At 43.2% G+C, this 16,614-nt stretch overlaps 1 protein-coding gene across 1 annotated transcript in view; it reads right to left on the reverse strand.

Moving 5' to 3' along the window:
* CREBBP (CREB binding protein) overlaps nt 1-16,614 on the reverse strand; it is an 846,007-nt gene that overhangs the window by 200,185 nt on the left and 629,208 nt on the right. The window contains exon 23 of the mRNA XM_030211575.1: nt 6,138-6,205. Coding sequence (XP_030067435.1) covers nt 6,138-6,205 — 68 coding nt within the window. The remainder of the gene's footprint in view (nt 1-6,137; nt 6,206-16,614) is intronic.

Here is a 16,614-nt window from a genome sequence, read left to right on the forward strand (position 1 = left end):
TTGGCCATGTCGGCGGGGGTTCCCTGTTACTGTTAAATCGCTGCCTTTTACAGATAAGTGATTGTTTAAAAAGAATTTAAAAAGAATGTAAATATTGATTGATGTGAATTTGCACAGTTTTGATATATAAAAGATGGAAGAATATCGATAAAAAGAAACAGAAGTAAGGGGATGTATATGAGGATTTGCTCCACACCAATTCGCCTGTGCGAGGGAACAATATTGTTCATATGGTTGTGGTAAGCAGTTAGTCTGATTATCCCCATGCACTAGATGTTATGCTGTGAATCCCTGCTTTAGATATAACTGTTTGGGACATTAATTACTTGCATATATAAATAGAGTCATTAAAAAGCCTTGGGCCACACTGCATTTCATTCCAATGCAGACTTGGGCAGAGGACAGATGTAGGGTGTGGCAACAGCATAGGGAAAAGTGAAGAGGAGGATGCTGGATGTTTCGGGAAGGACAGGGAAGGGGAGATACCGGATACAGGGCTGTATGTGTCTGAAGGGAAAGGTAGGTGAAATGATGGAAATGGAGACGTTAGGAGGAGGAAAATGCTGGACTATATGTGCTTGTGGACTGGGGGGTGGGGAGCGGTGCACGGCTGAAGGTTCACCTAAGTAATGAAAATGTTTTATAGGGAGGAAAAAGCCTCAAAAGGATCCCAGCTATCCACTGGAAGAGCAGGGCTTTATCATTGGCAAAAAAAAAACCTCCAAATGGATTTTGTTCTAGTCTAATCACAGATTTAACAAAACTTAGCAAAAATAACAGCTTTAGATACTTAGCTGCAAAGTCTCTTTCTTCCAGGTGAACCAAAAACCAGACCGTGACTGACGATGGCCAGCGTTTCGTTAGGCTGCGTCAGGGTCAGTCGGTCAAAAATCTGCAGAAAAAAGAGAAAGAATAATATACAGTCCAAAATTTCTTCATGTTAACATCCATTAACCATTGCTTACTTAAACTCTGTTCAGTACTGAGGGAACTATAGAGATGCAGTTTGGAACAAAACTGCGATCCCTCTATATCAGTTATATGACATCAGATGCTCAAAAAGGCGTGGACCAATCAGGGCAACTCCAACTGAAAAGCGGGACCAAACACAAAAAGAGAGAAAAAGAAAAAATATTAGAAAAAAAAAATGACACCATTCAATTTTGGCATTTAAACCCTGTGGTGCTAGTGAATTTAACCTAAAAATCCATTGCTGCTCTATCTGCAGAAGCAAACGCAGTCTATCACCACCCCTTACTAATGACACTATTTGTTGCAGTACTAAACAGCGTAATGTCTCAAAAGCATGCTGCTTAGCAACACAGTGGATCGCAAGAGATGAAGTTATCTTTTGGGTCTTAATAGTGCTCTTGTGCTCAACCAATTGGGTATATAGCAGACGGGAAGTTTGCCCCACATACAGCTTATCACAAGGGCAGACAACGAAGTAGACAATGTATTCAGACTAACAGGTAGTCAGCCATCTTGTCAGCGGGAATAGAGCACGGGGTGGTGGTACAGGAGGAGGGCTGCGTGATCCAAGAACCGGCCCATAACAAGGCAGCAGTGCAGAGCCAAGGGGACCAACTAAACCGCATAACCAGCTCTGTGGAAAAAGAGTCACCAGATAAAGATCCAAAGCCAGAAGATGATATAGCAGCCATTCTTGTGCATAAAGCCTTTATTATGAAAGCTTCCCGGGGCACTCGTGGCAGATGCATTAAAGCTAGAAACCCAACCTCTTCTCATTGTCGTGATGCAGAAAACTCACGCAAATCCAGGTCTCGAACCATCTCCCTGCAGCTTATCTGCAAGTCAGAGCCAGAACAGCTTGAGCATGAAATCACTGAGGTTCATCCTTCGGTAATTGGAATCAGTGATGCAGAAGAATTGCTGATTAGTGAGGAAGTTGACCAAAAAGATGAAACCTATAAACCACACTTAGAAAGGGTACCCCTGAAAGCCAGGTGGAAGTCAGGGAAAGGGAAGGAAGGAAAGGAGAAGCAGAAGGAGATCAAGGTAGAAGTAAAGGAAGAACATGAGTTCCGGGAAGATGATGATCCACCTAGGCAAAGAGGTGGGAGGCGCAAGGATGACAAAACACACCGGGTGCCCAAAAGGAGGAAAACCCCCCCAATCCAATATGTTCGCTGTGAGATGGAAGGCTTTGGGACCGTGCTTGCACATCCGCGCTACCTGCAGCATCACATCAAATATCAACATCTTCTAAAGAAAAAGTATGTTTGCCCACATCCTTCTTGCAGGCGGCTTTTTCGAATTCACAGGCAGCTGCTTCGGCATGCCAAGCACCATACAGACCAAAGGGTTCACATCTGTGAATATTGTGCCCGCGCCTTCAAGAGCTCCCATAAACTTGCTGTGCATAGAATGTTTCATACAAGCGAGAAACCTCTACAGTGTGAGATCTGTGGTTTCACCTGCCGTCAGAAGGCCTCTCTGAACTGGCATATGAACTGCCTCTGGTGACCACTACCACTCTCCAAGCCGCATACTGCTGTTCCTTCTGTGCTTCATCTGCGCTTACTGGGTATTGCTACAGTTCCCAATTGTGGATCGCCTTGCCGAGAACTGTTCATACCACTCTGGTCCATCTCAGCATCTGGATTACCACCGTCCATCTTGGTCTCTCTTCCCTTTCCCTTCTTACCCTGTTCCTTCTCCCCTAGCTAATGTAATTGTAATTGATTCACCTGTGCATTGTAAGCCACTTTGAGTCTGCTTCATGTTGAAAAAAGTGGGGTATAAATATTCATAAATAAACAGAGTGTGTTCTCTATTAGTAGAAGGATCTTTAAACTTTCTTGTTTCGAGCATGTTGGGGCATAATGCACACTCATTACACTTTCTGTGACCTTCAAGAATTCTCAAATTGGATCCAATATCAGGTAAAATAGAGGGACATAATAGCTCTATCAAATGTTTGCCCCTACTATAGGCAAACCGCACTCTTGACTGGGAAAAAACAACAACAGGCAAAGTAGTCAATATGCTCCAATGTTTTTTAAGCACATGTGCAACATTAGACGCCTTAGAAGTATATCTCAACACACAGGTCTGAACAGCATCATCCTCTTCACCATTCTGAGATCGGGATCAAAGTAAAAGATAACACGTTCGCCACCACGGTGTTTCGGAAACAAACTGATGTGAACACCTTTCTGGAGTATTCGAGCTGTCATCCTAAGGCTCTTAAAGACAGTCTTCCCTTTTCTCAGTTGCTCAGATATCGATGGATTTGCTCCGAAGAAAGAGAATTTTTGTTACAAGCCCGCTCCCTTTGTAAAAGGCTTTTAAACCGAGGATGTCCTGAAAGAGTTGTCTCAGATGCCTATCGCAGAACAAAGTATAACAATAGAGATCTTTTACTGCAATCCCGATCTCAAAATGATGAAGAAGATGATGATGCTCAGACCTGCGTTTTGAGATATACTTCTAAGGCTTCTCATGTTGCACATGTGCTTACAAAACACTTGCAAAAATACAAAACCCCAATACGGAGAGACAAAAAATACAAATCAAAAAAATCGTAGAAGTCAATCCCAAACAATATGTATCTAGTATAATAGAGAATATCAGATGCCTAGAGAAAATTCCTACAAATAAGGATATACCAAAACAAAGGGGGACAAAAGAGAGTTCAGTATAGGCTGAACATTCAGCCGAGCTATATATCAGTGGAGACTAGCCTCAACAGCAGCTCACTTATAAAGCTCTATTCATCATGGATAGTCTCTATAAATGTACCCCCTAAATTTTATCAATTACTTCATTTTCTTAACTTTTTAATAGAAATTTTTTAAAAAATCTTCAATAGGCATCCTCTAGACTCTCAGATCTAGAAAAATAGCACCTATTATTAAAGGGCTTACTACCAACACTATATAAGTTCACATGCATAACCAAAGTACTGGAATAAGGAGCAGACAAGTGCAAACTTATCTCAAATCAATGAGTCACTATTCCATTGAATGCTCCAAATGTTCAACAAGAATCCCTGTTTCAAAGTATTCCTAAGTGCTGGATTGTAAATGGGTCCTCCCTTTTGAAATCTTACAGCGTGGCCCCATCATCTTTAAAAAGAACCGTCCTTATGTCCATAGACGTGCTGACGTCACTGAATTACTTAAATTGTTAAATGGTGTCATTCCAGTCAATTAATTCATTCAATCCCCTCGGCATTACTGAGTCCAATTCAAAAATCCAGTATTGTTTATGCAATGCTAAGAATGTTTCCCAATCATCTTGAAAATGTGGGGACACGCTTTCAATAATCAACCACTGCATTTCAACAAAATAATGATTAAACTCAATGCAGTGGCTGACCAGCGGAGCTGTTAAAACCCATCGGCTCCGATGTTTATTTAGTCTTAATCTAATTGGTCTGCTCGTATGTCCCACATATATTTTCAGGCAGGGACAAAGGATAACAAACAACATTTGCTGAAGAACAATCTGTACTCGCTCTTAATTTGTAATTTCTGAAGATGTCAGGATGTTGCCAGATGTCACAAGTTAAAGTCATAGGACAGGCTTTATATCGTCCACCCAGTCTATGACCCCTTAATGCATTGGTGTCTTTTTTAAATTGAGAAATGAAAGTAGAAGACACCAGATGATTAGTCAGATTTTTGCCCCTAGAAAATGCTATGCATGGACCTGTACGGAACATTTGATGTAACTGCAAAACATGCCAATGTTTATTAATACTGGAGCATATTGACTACTTTACCTGTTTTTCTCCCCCCATTAAGAGTGCGGTTTGACCATAGTAGGGGCAATAATTTGAAAGAGCTTTTATGTCCCTTTATTTTACCTGATATTGGTTCCAATTTGAGAGTTTTTAAAGGTCACAGAAAATGTGTAATATGCCCCAAAATGCTCAAAACAAGAAAGTTTAAAGATCCTTCTACTAATAGAGAACACACACTGTTTGTTAACATTACCTGTCAATCTGAATATGTTATCTACTGCATTGTCTGCCCTTGTGATAAGCTGTATGTGGGGCAAACTTCCCATTGGCTATACACACGATTGGTTGAGCACAAAAGCACTATTAAGACCCAAAAGACAACTTCACTTCTGGCGATCCACTGTGTTGCTAAGCAGTGTGCTTTTGAGACATTATGCTGTTTAGTACTGCAACAAATAGCGTCATCAGTAAGGGGTGGTGATAGAGGGTGTTTGCTTCTGCAGAAAGAGCAGCAATGGATTTTTAGATTAAATTCACTAGCACCACAGGGTTTAAATGCCAAAATTGAATGGTGTTTTTTTTCCTAATAATTTTTTCTCTTTTGTGTTTGATTGGTCCCGCTTCTCAGTTGGAGTCCTCCTGATTGGTCCACGCCTTTTTGAGCATACGATGTCATATAACTGACATTTAGAGGGATCGCCATTCTGTTCCAACCTGTCTCTAACAGAGTTTAAGCAATGGTTAATGGATACTAACATGAATAAATTTTGGACTGTATATTGTTATTCTCTCTCTTTTTTCCGCAGGTTTTTGACCGACTGACCCTGACGCAGCCTAACGAAACGCTGGCCATCATCGGTCACGGTCTGGTTTTTGGTTCAACTGGAAGAAAGAGACTTTGCAGCTAAGTATCTAAAACTGTTATTTTTGTTAAGTATTGCCAAATCTGTGATTAGACTAAATCAAATCCATTTGGGATGCTTTTGCCAATGATGATGAAGCCCTGCTCTTCCAGTTGATAGCTGGGAGCCTTTTGAGACTTTATCCTTCCTATATTTAACATTTTCATTGCTTATTTATTTAGTATATAAATAATCTTTATTGATTTGTGGTGTTAGGCATTTTTGATTCTTTTCCCCTATTATTTTTGTAGTTTGAAGGTTCACCAAAGGCATCAGATACCCTTGGGCTGACCCTGTTTAAAAACAAAAAAACAAAAACATATTGACCCAATTGTTTGTTTGTTAAAGGTACTGCTGAGAAACATGAAGGTGAAATTTGAAAGCCAGTTCATCAATAGCTAATTGTGATTTCTCCACTGCAGCTCTAATTTAGAACGGCAAGCCCTACTGTGCAGGCTCTAAGAAAGAATTTTAACACTATCATCACAAACAAGTTATAATAAGAAGAACTAAGGCAAACTTACTTTTAGCACTGAATTTGTTTTCTTTACGAGTTCTACCAGTTTTCTTCAAGCAATTGTCACAGATAAAGCTGAGGAACAAAAATAGTGGCTTAGTACAAGGTACAAAAATGGATATATTTTCTTCAGTGTTGCTTATGGTTGTTATTTAATCTGATTTTAAGTCCTTTTAGATGGAGTGCTCCAGATAGAGACAGTACTCTTTTGGACTTAGTGTGACAGTACTCCTTAACAATGCAACAGATACTCACGCACAAGTCACTCAATTTATCGGAACCACTCAGCCACTATGATCCGCATCGTTTCAAGCGATTAAAAGCATAAATTTGCTATTTTTTTTTTAGATAAAGACTAAGATGTTTATGCCTTAAGGGGGTAAATTTTAAAAGCCATGTTCATATATATGCTTGTACAAGTATGTGCATAATGCCATTTCACGCATACTGTTTATTCAACGTGATGAACAGAGACATTGCTGGGGGGCAGAATTGCAGCAGACTTTGAACTTACATTTCCAAAAGTACATAACTGTGTGCATGTAGTTTGAATGGGGTACATTTCGAAGGGAACTGTGTGTGTACTTTCCTCTTGAAAAGTAATACAACTTATGCACACATTTGCTGCAAAAACAGGAGGCCCATTATAAATATTCCCCTGAAAATATATATCATCAGTCCTGATTTTAGGCCAAAACTCTGATTGTATGTGTAATTTTATCAAACATTTTTCTTTCAAAATGCTGAATTACAAGTTTAAATAGGTCCTTATAGCATCAGGATATGCCTAAAAGTAGGTGCTGTACAAGCCAGCAAATACTTAAACAGGGGCATTGTCTCAATTTACATGCATACTTTACACGCTACATTTATGCCTGCTACTGAACAGGTGCAAATGTCTAGGACTTCTCAACCCAGTTCTCAGAACACCTAGCCAAGTCAGGTTTTCTGGATATCCACAATATGCATGAAATAGATATGCATAGAATGGAGGAAGTACATGCAAATTTAATTCATGCATATTCATTGTGGATATCCTGAAAACCTGAGGGGCTGGCTTGAGACCCTCTGTTACAGACAGACATAAGCACCCGTGTGTCTTTATTATAGTGCAGTATTGCTAGCCACAATGCTGCAAAATGTCGAGGGTAATTTTATAAGAATCAAAAGGTTAACTGAACGAAGAAGAATCCACGGATCAAACAAAACAAAAAAAAATCCCAAAAACAAACAGTGGAAAAAGGAAACAGGCTGAAAAAACAATGAGATAAACAAACAGGTTCACTTGCTACAATAACACCCCCCTTGTAGCAAATAAACCTGTTTATCTCATTGTTTGTTCAGCCTGCTTCCTTTTCCCACTCTTTGTTTTGAGGGTAATTTTATAACAATGCATCCAGGTTAACTGGGCAGGAAGGCCCCTATTTTGGCCCTCTTTTACAGAGAAACATAGGCACAGGAGCCAGCTCTGTGGGTGCTGTGATTGCTTGAGCACCCCCAATATTGAGCAAATTCCTTGACTCTGTCCAGGGAAGAGCAATGTTCGTTGGGTGTAGCACACCCTATCATTTTGAAAAGTTGGCTCCTATGCACATAGGTGTCTGTGTGTCTATAATAGGGGTTCTCAACCCAACACTCAAGATACCTAGCCAGTCAGGATTTCCACACATCCTCAACAAATATGAGATAAATTTGTACAAGCTACCTCCATTCTATACAAATCTCATGCATATTCATTGTGGATATACAGAAAACATGACTGGCTAGGTGTGACTCAAGAACTGGGTTGAGAACCCCTGTGTTATAGAGAAACATAGGCAGTATTTTAGCTTGCAATATTACACTATAATAAACATTTTATCATTCCCCTGTAACTCCATGCCCTCACAGGAACAGTTATGGTAGCAAAACCATGTAATTTATGTAAAACTACTGTCTGCATCCATAGTATATCTGTGACATCATAACCAATGATGGATATATCTGTGCAGCTTGTGAGCAAGTGATGATGAAATGAAACAGCAAGTATGCCCATCTGATCTCATCCCAAATACAGTACAGATTTATTTACTGCATTCTACATTTAGCCAATTCTCCCAGATACACTCAGGCAAATGGAAAACTTATGTCCTACCTAATAATTTTCTTTCCTTTAGTCTTACCAGACCAGTCCAGAACAAATGGGTTATGTCCATCAACCAGAAGATAAAGACAGAGGGAAAAAAAGTACTTCTATGTTAATTCATGCTGAGAATATTGATCATAATAATTCATTTATCTTTAAAATCAAGCATGGTATGGGAAGATTGGAGGGTGGCCAACGTGATGCCAATTTTTAAAAAGGGTTCCAGAGGTGATCCAGTAAATTATAGACCGGTTAGTGGGACGTCAGTATTGGGCAAAATGGTAGAGAGTACTATAAAGAACAAAAGTTACAGGGCATATATATAAGCATGGATTAATAAGACAAAACAAAAAAGGGATTTAGTCAAGGAAAATCTTGCCTCCCCAATCAACTACATTAATTTGAAGGGATGAATAAACATAAAGGTAAAGGTGAGCTGGCCGATATTATCTATCTGGATTTTCAAAAGGCATTTGACAAAAGTACCTCATGAAAGACTTTTGAGGAAATCAGAAAGTCATGGGATAGGAGGCAACGTCTTATTGTGGATTAAGGTAAAATTATGTCTTACCTGATCATTTTCTTTCCATTAGTCCCTCAGATCAATCCAGAGACTTGTGGGTTATGTCCCTCCTCTAGCAGGTTAGATAGAGAAAACACCGAAGTTCGCCACAAGAGGGCATGTGCAGCCAAGCTATCTTAGTATAACGATACCAAAGCAGTAAGAAACTTCCATTGAACTATAAAACACTCTCCTGCCTCTGCAAAAGCAGGGGAAACTTGGAAGAAAACTTCTGAGCTGCTGTACAAATATAATTAAAGTAGATTGAACAATATAACCCATATTAACTCCATAACCATTGTAACAACAGAACGTGAACAGAACCGAGTAAATCAAAATGAATTATAATGAATCCGAGCAAAACTGTCGAAACCCAGGGAGGGCCTCTGGATTGATCTGAGGGACTAATGGAAAGAAAATTATCAGGTAAGACATAATTTTACCTTCCATAGTGTCCCCAGATCAATCCAGAGACTTGTGGAATATACCAAAGCAATCCTCATCAAGGGTGGGACCTGAGAATCCCAGCAGATAAGACTGAAGCCCCGAAAGTCGCGTCACGATGCACCGCTACATCAAGACGGTAATGCTTCGCAAAGGTATGCAATGAAGACCAGGTCGCTGCCTTACAAATGTCCTCCACCGGAACCCAACTACACTCCGCAAAGGAAGCAGCTTGAGCCCTAGTTGAATGAACTCAAATGTGAAGAGGGGAAGACTTTCCTGTCAACAGGTAAGCAGACGCAATCGCCTCCCTAAGCCAACGGGCGATAGTAGCCTTAGATGCCATGCTGCCTTTCTTCTGTCCTGCAAAAAGAACAAACAAATGATCTGACTTCCGAAAGGAATTAGTCACTTCCAAATAACAGAGCACTGCTCTCTTAACATCAAGACTTCATAAAGCTTGAAAGTTGTGAGGATAATCTTTTTTAAAAGATGGCAAGATCACTTCCTGGTTAATATGAAAACGGGAGACTACCTTAGGAAGAAATGATGGAACCGTCCTCACTGACACACCTGCTTCCGAAAAACGGAGAAATGGGTCTCTGCAGGAAAGCGCCTGAAGCTCCGACACCTGCCTGGCTGACGCCATTGCCACCAAAAATATCGTTTTCAATGTAATGTCCTTTAATGAAGCTTATTTCAAGGGTTCAAAAGGAGGTCGTTGGAAGGCCCTCAGCACAAGGTTCAAATTCCACTCCGGTACCACCTGAAGACGAGGAGGCCGAAGATGTCCTGCACCTCAAAGAAATCTCACCACATCCGGATGCGAAGCTAAAGAATGTCTACCCAAACGACCTCTAAAACACGCTAAGGTCGCCACCTGGACCTTTAAAGTATTTAACGATAATCCCTTATCCATTCCCTCCTGCAAGAAAACCAAAATGGATCCTAGTGGAGCCGAATGAGGAGAAATGCCTGCCGAAGAACACCAAGCAACAAAGGTCCTCCAAACTCTAGCATACGCCGTCGAAGTAGAACGTTTGCGGGCGTGCAACATTGTCGCAATCACAGCCTCCGAAAAACCTTTACGCCTCAGACGCGACCTTTCAATAGCCAGGCCGTAAGCCCAAAGGGGGCGTGATTGGTCATGATTACTGGACCTTGATGGAGAAGATCTTTCAATGCAGACAGGTGAAACGGATCGTTGATGAGTAGGCGAATCAAATCCACATACCAAGGACGCCTGGGCCAATCCGGTGCAATTAGAATCACCGGACCCCGATGCCGAGAGATCTTGTTTAGCATTCGACCGACCATCGGCCAAGGAGGGAAGACATTCAGAAGTTCTAAGGGCCACGGCTGAAGAAGAGCGTCTATGCCTTCGGACCCGACCTCTCTGCCTCTGCTGAAGAAGCGAGGCACCTTGGCATTGGAGGAGCGAGCCATCAGATCCAACACTGGGAGTCCTCAACGCTCTGAGATCAGATGGAACACCTGTTGAGAGAGTTCCCACTCCCCGGCATCCAAGAGATTCCGACTGAGAAAGTCGGCCTGAATATTTAGCACCCCTGCTATGTGAGCAGCTGATAAGAGGACTAGACGCTTCTCTGCCCAACGACAAAGAACGGCCGCCTCTTCTGCCAGCGGAGCACTGCGAGTTCCCCCCTGACGACTGACATACGCCACTGCTGTGGCATTGTCTGAGAGAATTCGAACTGAATGATCTGTCACGAGATCCTTGAAGGCTAAAAGAGCCAACCGGACCGCTCGAAGCTCCAGAAGATTGATCTGCAACTTGGACTCCGAAGGAGACCAAGTGCCCTGAGCTGAATGTCCGAGACAAAGAGCTCCCCAACCCGACAGACTCGCATCTGTCGTGACTACACGCCAATCTGGAGTTGCCAGAGGCATGCCTCGCGTTAAATTCTCCAGCCTGAACCACCAACATAGAGCAAACCGAGCTCGAGGTGTCCAGGGCAGCCGAATTGAGTAATCCTCGGAAAGAGGAGACCACTGGCTGAGCAGGTGCCATTGCAGCGGACGCATGTGACTTCGGGCCCAAGGAACAACCTCTATCGTCACCGCCATTGATCCCAGGACTTGAACATAATCCCATGCTGACGGAGTCGGCCTCAGCAGAATTGAAGAAAGTTGCTTCAGCAACTTCAACCGTCGCTGATCTGGAAGGAAAACTCGACCCTGACTGGTATCCAATTGCACTCCCAGGTACTCCAGAGTTTGAGTTGGAACAAGATGACTCTTTTGAACATTTATCACCCAACCCAAAGACTGTAAGAGATGTATGACTGTCTGAGTCGCCTGAGTGCATTGGTTGAGAGACTGAGCGCGAATCAGCCAGTCGTCGAGGTAAGGATGAACTTGCCATCCTCTGGCCCGCAGAAAGGCTGCCACCACCACCATCACCTTGGAAATCGTGCGTGGCGCCGTGGCCAGACCAAAGGGCATGGCTCTGAATTGGAAATGCTGTCCTAACACTGCAAAACAGAGAAACCTTTGATGAGGGGGCCAGATAGGAATGTGTAAGTAAGCTTCCTTTAAATCGAGAGAGGCTAAGAATTCTCCTGGCTGAACCGCCACACTTTCAAGGCTTTGTTGACCGCCTTTAGATCTAACACAGGCCGAAAGGACCCCCCCTTTCTTTTCCATTACAAAGTAAATAGAGTAGCGACCTTGACCTACTTCGTCTGCAGGTACGGGAATCACTGCCTGAAGACGCAGCAATTCTGCCAAAGTGTCTCGAACCGCAGCTCTCTTTACCAGAGATTTGCATGGAGACTCTAGGAAACTGTCCGCTAAAGGGCGAGCAAATTCTAGTTTGTAACCGTCTCGTATAATGTCCAGCACCCATTCGTCCGTAGTCACCCTGGCCCATTCCTCCCCGAATTGGGACAGCCGCCCCCCTATCGGCAGAGAGGACTGGACCAGGGCCCCATCATTCTGTACCTCTGGTTCCTTGTTGATTTCGAGGACCAGAGGGGGGAAGCCTGCGCTCAGAACGAAAGGACTGCTGCTGCTTCTGAGTAAAGCGTGGCTTTTGAAAACCTCCGACCCTACCGGGTCTATATCGCTTTGCGTCTTTAAAGTGCAGACGAAATGATTTTGTTTGAGATTTAGACTTATCCTCCGGCAAGCGACCTTTAGAATCTCCAAGGTCCTTAACAATCTGAGCCAACTCTTCACCAAAGAGGAGCTTTCCTTTAAAGGGTAGTCGAGCCAGCCTGGACTTCGAGGGCAGATCCGCAGCCCAATGCTTTAACCAGATCCAGCGGCGAGCAGAAACCGCCAACGAAACTCCTTTAGCAGAAGCTCGAAGGATATTGTACAACAGATCTGCCAAATAAGCCAACCCAGACTCCAAAAGCGGCAGAACATCAACCAACTCATCCGGCGAAGCTGCCTTCTGCACCCAAGAGAGACAGGCTCTGGCAGCATAAGAGCCACAGACCAAAGCCTGCAACGTCAAGGCCGCAACTTCAAACGAAGCTTTAACCGCAGTTTCAAGCTTGTTTTCCTGCAGATCTCTGAGAGATGCGCCTCCCTCAACAGGTAAAGCAGTCTTCTTTGCCACTGCCGAAATCAAGGAATCTACCACAGGGAGACGCAAAGAATCTAAGTCCTCTTGTCTCAAAGGGCAAAGCTTGGCCATCGCCCGTGCCACCTGCAAACTAGCCTCTGGGGAATCCCACTGCGCCTGAATGAGTACTTGCATAGCCTCATGAATATAAAAGGCTTTAGAGGGTGGTCTAGTGCCAGACATAATGGAAGAGCTTACCGCAGGGGAGATAGCGGATTCTGGGGGAGACAAATTCAGAACTTTTAATGCCTGAATAATAAAAGGAATGAGCTCTTCTCTTCTGAATAGCCTTGCCGTGGTGGGATCATCCCCCTCACCTGCGGGCAACTCCCCCTCTTCTAATAAATCTGGCAGAGATTCCCCAGATTCAGGATCCCCATCCGAATCTGTATGTTCAGAATCAACGGGCCTAGAATCCTCTAACTGCAAGCGCGACCTTTTAGCTGGCTTCTGAAACAACTCTGAGCACAAGGGAATGGAGCCCCCCAAAGTGGCTGCCGACTGACCCTCTCCCTCAGAACGCATCAAAAAGGCTTTGTGCATTAAAAGCACAAATTCTGGAGAAACCCCCCCCCCCCCATATTTGTTTTCTCCGAAAGAGAAGGCTCTGAATTATTCTGTACAGACGAAACGCCAGCTGATTCTACCGCTACACACTCCTGTGAAAGCGGCGGTAAGTCAAAAATGGCGCCGGCGGACACATGCGCTGCCCCAGACAGTTTTCCCGCCGACCGAGAATCGCTTCCCTCACGCGGTTTCGCTGCTCGACTCGCGGTCTGCCTGCTCCGAACCGTTTCCCCCATCGTGGAACAAGCCTCGCAGGCCCCGGACGCCGACCTCCGTGCCCTGCAGCGCGAACAGCGCTTAACAGTCTCTAACGGCACCGACATAACAGAAAATCTACCTTAAGTCCACTCAGCCCTGCTCACGCTCTCAAGTTAAACCGGAAAACTCTTTGAAGAGAAATTCAGACCCAATGCGGCTGAATAGAAACTGTTTCGTCGAAATTTCTTGTCAGCTTTTTTTTTTTCAAAGAGGCAGGAGAGGAAAATAGCTATAATCCTTAGAAGACTTAGCTGCCAGCTGACAGGGGGAGAAGGGTAGGGACCTGGCACCACCAGGTGTATCCCAAACTGTGCTCCAGCACCTCAACCTCAACAAAGGCTCAACACACCCGAGGGAACGGGATAGGAGCCTCAACAACAGAGCTGCACTTTATGCACCCTTCTACCTGCTAGATAGAGAGAATAATGAAGATAGCTTGGCTGCACATGCCCTCTTGTGGCAAACTTCGGTATTCTATCTAACCTGCTAGAGGAGGGACATAACCCACAAGTCTCTGGATTGATCTGGGGATGCAATGGAAAAGCTTGTTAAAAGATAAAAAACAGAGTAAGATTAAATGGTCGGTATTCTCAATGGAGAACAGTAGATAGTGGGGCTCCCTGGCAGTGTGTCCTAGTGTCACGTTTTCAAAGCTGGAAACTGGATTTGTGAGCCCTTGGGCCACAGCCGGGGAGCGGCAGTGGCAGGCAAAACCACCCCACGCTAGAGACAGGGCACATCTCTGACAAACAGTTAGGCTGCACCTGGCCACTTTTCACCAAGAGTTGAGCTCCAGGCTTCAGGTGGCCGGCAGGACTTACTGGACAGGGCAGGACTGGATAACAGCTAGGCAGCACCGGGACAGCAAGGCAGGGAAAGGATAGGCTAAAGGACAGGACTGAAAGCTGCGAGCAGCCACTGAAACAGGGAACAAACACAGCTAGACAGGAGACTGAACTGAAAGCTGCAAGCAGCCACTGAAGAAGGGAACAAACACAGATAAACCCAGAACTAGGCAAAGACATACAAACAAGACACAAGACTGGGAAACAAGCAATACAGTAAACAAGCAATACCCTAAACTAAACATAGACTAACTAGAACAGGCAAGACTTCAGGCAAGAACAAGAGCAAGGAAACAAACTCAGGCTGAAGTGCAACAAGCACCAACATACCAGGGCCTTAGACGCAATGCAAAGGCAAAGGCAGAGTATCAAAATGGCTAATAAGCCCAGCAGCAACAATCACCAGGCAACTAAGGGTGCTGTGCAGGTTCAAACAAAACAAGCAGGTCTGGCAGCCTGGAAGATCCGGACCGGGGCTGAAATCTGGAACGGGTAGCAAGACAGTCTATAGCAGCCACCGGTTCTGGCCACCAGAGGGCGAGGTGAGCACAGACGTAACACCTAGGACCGCTGCTTTTTAACATTTATAAATGATCTAGAGAGAGGAAAAACTAGTGAGGTAATAAATTTTGTTGATGACACAAAGTTATTCAAAGTTGTTAAATCGCCAGAGGATTGTGAAAATTGCAAGAGGATCTTACAAGACTGGATATCCAAATATCAGATGACATTTAATGTGAGCAAGTGCAAAGTGACGCATGTGGGAAAGAGGAACCCAAACTATAGCTATGGAACGCAAGGTTCCACATTAGAAATCATCACCCAGGAAAATGATTTAGGTGTCATCGTTGATGATATGTTGAAACACTCTGCTCAGTGTACAGCAGCGGCTAAGCAAGCAAATAGATTGTTAGGAATTATTAGGAAAGGAATGGAAAACAAAAATGAGAATGCTCCATGGTGCGAACTTACCTTGAGTATTCTGTGCAATTCTGGTCAGTGCATCTCAAAAAAGTTATAGCAAAATTAGAAAAGGTACAGAGAAGAGTGACGAAAATGATAAAGGGGATGGGATGACATTCCTACGTGGAAAGTCTAAAGCGGCTAGGGCTGAGGAGAGGATATGACAGAGATCAATAAAATACTGAGTGGAATGGGTAGAGGTGAATCGCTTGTTTACTGCTTCCAAAAATACACTCAATGAGGCTATTAAATAGTAAATTTTAAAACAAACTGGATAAAATATTCCTTCACTCAATGTGTAATTAAATTTATTTATGACATTTATACCCCACATTAACCCAAAATAACTCAAGTTCAATGTGGCTTTCAAACAATAACATGAATAAACATAACAATATACAAAATATAACACCGATTACAATAAGTTAAAGAAGCAAATTAATACATGTGCAGTAAGTAACCAGGGATTTAGATTATCTCAAGAACAAACAAATAATTAAGGGTGGATAGGTGAGAGCATAATTAGGCAGGACTAGATGGGAAACGAGATTAAGAAAAGGGTGGGGTAAAATTCAAATAGAGTTCTTTGTATTCAGAAAGGCTAGACTGAAGAAATGTGTTCTGGTATTAGCTATTTTCTGTTTAAAATAAGTAGCCAAGTGGTTGGCAGTAGGTGTGGGATCAATTGAACTGGTTATTAGTTGAGTGTCCAATAAACTATTAACTAATGAGTAAAATTTCCTTGGGTTGACTACTGTATCACCAATGAATTTGGAATAGTAGGAGCTTTTCGCTTTGGAGATCATACCTTTGTAGGATTTCAAAAGTTTTTTTTCCAAGCGATCCATTGTTCAGTGGATTTGTCCTTAGACCAAATTCTCTCCAGTCTCCTGCATTTACGTTTCATTTGTAAAAGATCATCACTGAACCAAGGAGATACTCTTGTTGGACGAGATTTGACAGTCACAGGTGCAACAACATCAAGGACTGCTTTACAAGTATCATTCCATTGCTGAATGAAATTCAGGGAGGGGTTTGAGGTACGTAATGCACGGAATGCCTCATTGGACCAGAATTTTAAAAGGTAAATTTTACCTCTAGTTGTAAAGGAACAAATTTCAGGAT

The sequence above is a fragment of the Microcaecilia unicolor genome, chromosome 8, assembly GCF_901765095.1.
Source record: "Microcaecilia unicolor chromosome 8, aMicUni1.1, whole genome shotgun sequence".
Classification (NCBI taxonomy): Eukaryota; Metazoa; Chordata; class Amphibia; order Gymnophiona; family Siphonopidae; genus Microcaecilia; species Microcaecilia unicolor.